The following is a 3,641-nucleotide window of genomic DNA, read 5'->3' as shown; positions in this document are numbered from 1 at the left end:
GAGAAAGAATCTCTCAGAGTTGACACACAAAGGAAATCCACTGCCATCAAGTCAGTTTGGAATCACAGTGACCCTTCAGGATAGAGCAGAACTGTTCCATGGGGTTTCCAGGGCTGCATACTGTTACAGAAGCACACAGCTTCATCTTTCTTCCGCAGAGTGGCTGGCAGACTCAAACTTGGTTAATCGCAAAGTGCTTTCACCACTGCACCTTTAAAGCCCTGTATAGGGCTTCTGAGGTGTGGCTGGTGAGTTTGAACCACCGACCTTGTGATCCAGTGCTTATCCTATTGTGCCACACCAGGAGAAGATGAAATCAGGTGTTACTTGAATGTGCTCAGTAAACAAGTCAAGTGCTATGCAGCTGTGAGCTGGTTCTTATAAATTATTTATTTAAGGCAGCAGCAGAGGGACTTCCCCTCCCCACCCTCCCTGCACATCAATGGGGCCCAGCCATTCTGCCAAGCAGGGCCTGTCAATAGATGGCTCCTTCAGTCTTTGGAGCCAACTTGCTTCAGTTTATCTGGTCCCACGGACCACACAAGTCAGGCAGAAAAGGTACTGAGGTTCCTTATTTGGTTCGTTGGTAGAACTGGAAAACGGCTTTCTCTTGCTCATGGGTCTCGATGGAGCCGGGTCGAAGGCGCCGTATTTCAGCGATGGCGTCTCCTGCAGCCAAGCCACGTTCCTTCACGAGGTAACAGGCCAGCATGGTGCCAGTGCGGCCAAAGCCCAGGGCACAGTGCACTGCCACTGCCTGTGAAGATGGAGCCTGATGGAGTGGGGCCCAAGGCCCTCCCCAGTGTTCTTCTGCTCCTCACTGGAGCAGACTCCTCTCCACGAATGCATCTTTTGGGCTCTTGGCACAAATCTAGCCCTCTGGGGGCAAGAAGTGACAGCAAAGTCAGGGAAAGCTACCCTGGCACCTGGGTGGCTTGAAGGTCACCAATCATCTCAAAAGTGGCTGATACACGAGTGGGGCTCCTGATCTGCCTTCCCATAATTCTCTTCCTACTAGCCATGCGTGACTACTGAATACTTGCAATGTGGCTAATCTAAATTAAGACGTGGTGTAAAATTCATGCCTGCTTTTGAAGATGTAGTACAAAAAAGAATAAAAACTTCTCATTAAGAATTTATTTTATATTGATTGGAATTTGAAATGATATGTTTTACTTACTGGGTGGAACAAATGGTATTATGAAAACGAATTTTACCTGTCTGCACCCTTTTAAGGTTTACAAAGTGGAGATTAGAAAATTAAGAATTACCGACCCGACTCCATTATGTTTGATTGGGTAGTGCTACTACTCTACAATCCGATGAAGAGCTGCCCTCTGACGTCAACTCCCTTTTCTTCCACAGCTGGCTAACCCTTTCTCCTTCTCAACTCCCCGCGATAGCCGGTTCACTGTAACGTCTCAGCTACTCACGTTTCTTCAAGTCACACCCACACGCCCTCGCCCTCTCTTTGACTCCTCCTATTGACACCACAGCCCACCCCACCCACCAACGGTTTCTGTCCGCATTCTGCATTTGCAGACCTGCCCCTACGGAGCCCAGCCAAAGGACTGCCGACTGGCACCTCCCAAGCTCCGCCATGTCCCCCCCGCCCCGAGCTGACCCCGCCCGCTGACCTCTCCCCGGGCATTGGCCTCGTCCACAATCTGCACGAAGCGGTCGATTTGGTCGGGGGCCGGTGGGCAGAAGTCTGGAATGCGCAGTCGGTGCAGGATGAGGTCTGGGCAGCTGTCGGTGTGAGGGGGCCCGCGCTGCGTCAGGGACACTAGGTGCCTCACCCCCAGATCCCAAAGGAACTGGTAGTGGGCAGGGAGCCGCGGCAGCGCCAGCCCAGCCAGCCGGCCTGGGAGCACCCACGAGAAGTTGGGAGGCTCCACACCCATTGCTAGGGGAGGGAAGGGGAAAGCAGGTCATCAAGGGGATTCCAGCTCAGTTCCGCTCCGCCCACTTCTCCCCTCGCCCGCCCCTTGTCCGGTCACCTACCTGGCCCTGGCCCCTCCTCGACCACGTGGTTCCCACGACACCGCCCCCTCCCGTTTACGTCCTGTTCCGCCGCGGAGGATTGGCTGAGCGCTTTGAGGGGCGGGGCTTTGGACGCCACGAACTGCTCCAAGATCCAGCCCCGACCCAGGACAACACGAGTTTACTGGCTGGATTATCAATTTTAGGCGGGATTACTGCAGCGTTTTCCGAAGGTTGGTGGATGAACTCTTAACATCCTGGAAGAAGAACTCAAAAAAAAGAATGGTTTTCTTTGGATGAAGTCACACGGGGTGGGTCTTTGCTGCTCCCTAGAGGTCGGTTAGAGTTATTGCATTACTGGCCCCCGGACCCTGCCTTCTCGGTTTGGCCTTCTCTTTGTCTTCACAGTGGATGCCTAAGACCTTGTTGTTATTGTTAAAGTGCCATCGAGTCGGTTCGAATCATAGCGACCCTGCATAGGGTTTTCGAGGAGCGGTTGGTGAATTTGAACCGCTACCTTGCGGTTCAAACCGACCTTTTGGTCCTAGGCTTTATCCCACAGCGCCACAGAGATGTCAAATCTACCTCCATCTAGGCTGAGAAATCACTACAAAGATTCTGACTAGTCACTTTCAGTGACTTTTAAAAAATCTTCCAGTAAAGACAAATACTGCACAGACAGGCATTCCCATTTTCCCATTGCTGTTGTTGGTAAGTGCCACTGAGTCAGTTCTGATTCAGACTCATAGCGATCCTGTGTAGGGTTTCCAAAGACCGGCTGGTAGGTTTGAACTGCCTACTTTTCAGTTAGCAGTCCAGTGCTTATTTTACAGCATCACACCAGGAGTCCACTGCTGGGATTTAAAAAAAATTACTGGGATGTCACTTCGTGCTGTGAAACAATAATACCAGCATAATAATGGACGTTTATTGAGCATTTAATATATGTCAGACATTCTGGTACTGTATTGATTTGTGCTTCAAAAGCCATATGAGGTGGGTAACATAACCCCATTTTATAGATGAGCAAACTGAGGCTTGGAAAAAGTGAAGAAACTCTACCAAGAGGTGGTATGAATATTTGAAACTAAGCAGCCTGTCTCCAAAACTTTTCACCATACCCAGCACTGCTTCCTACAGTTATTCAGAAGATTCTTTCCTCTTCATATAATCACCCTCAAGTCCCCAAATTTCCCCTGGGCTAACTACCTTGAGTTTTCGTCATTTTCTCACATTTCATGCTTTTCCTCCACTGAGCAGACTAGAGTTTGTCAGTGCTGTTCTTATAAGGAAGGGACCTGGATCTGAACACAATGTCTCGGAGGTTCATATCCTTGCTATGAATAACGTGCTTCTAGCGATATAGAATAATTATAATGAGGAAAATGGTTGACCCTTGTTGAATATATTTATTTACCAGGCCCAATGTTAAGTGCTTTCTGGAGGAGCTTCATGTAGAAGATCTTTTTGTATCCCTTTTGTAGGAGGCTTGCTGGGAGTTTTGGCAGTTCAATGCTAGATGTCTCAAATTCCATGCATAAGCCCCCAGTTTCTGGACAATACCTTATGCCCCACCCCCACTGTCTTGTCAGTGGAGGCTTACGTGTAGTTAAGATGCTGAACAGATTTCAGAGGACTCAAACAGACTAGGAAGAGAG

General features: G+C 49.5%; 1 protein-coding gene across 1 annotated transcript; it reads right to left on the bottom strand.

Moving 5' to 3' along the window:
• Nucleotides 1–571: 571 nt before the first annotated feature.
• On the bottom strand, nt 572–1,904 carry DUSP23 (dual specificity phosphatase 23). The gene is made up of 2 exons (XM_006861630.1): nt 1,638–1,904; nt 572–757 (listed from the first exon to the last, which is right to left on the bottom strand). The coding sequence occupies exons 1-2, from the start codon at nt 1,902–1,904 to the stop codon at nt 572–574; spliced, it is 453 nt and encodes a 150-aa protein (XP_006861692.1).
• Between the last annotated feature and the right edge of the window lie 1,737 nt (nt 1,905–3,641).

The sequence above is a fragment of the Chrysochloris asiatica genome, unplaced genomic scaffold (assembly GCF_000296735.1).
Source record: "Chrysochloris asiatica unplaced genomic scaffold, ChrAsi1.0 scaffold00042, whole genome shotgun sequence".
In the NCBI taxonomy this organism is placed as follows: domain Eukaryota; kingdom Metazoa; phylum Chordata; class Mammalia; order Afrosoricida; family Chrysochloridae; genus Chrysochloris; species Chrysochloris asiatica.
Note: the sequence above shows the minus strand (reverse complement) of the source record. Positions and strands in the feature narration are given on the sequence as shown.

What these genes read in the sequence shown, in the direction of transcription:
- DUSP23 (XM_006861630.1), bottom strand. Translation starts at nt 1,904, where the DNA reads ATGGGTGTGGAGCCTCCCAACTTCTCGTGGGTGCTCCCAGGCCGGCTG. An exon ending in AGGCCAATGCCCGGGGAGAG is followed by an intron (nt 758 to 1,637) that starts GTCAGCGGGCGG and finishes CCATCTTCACAG; the next exon opens with GCAGTGGCAGTGCACTGTGC.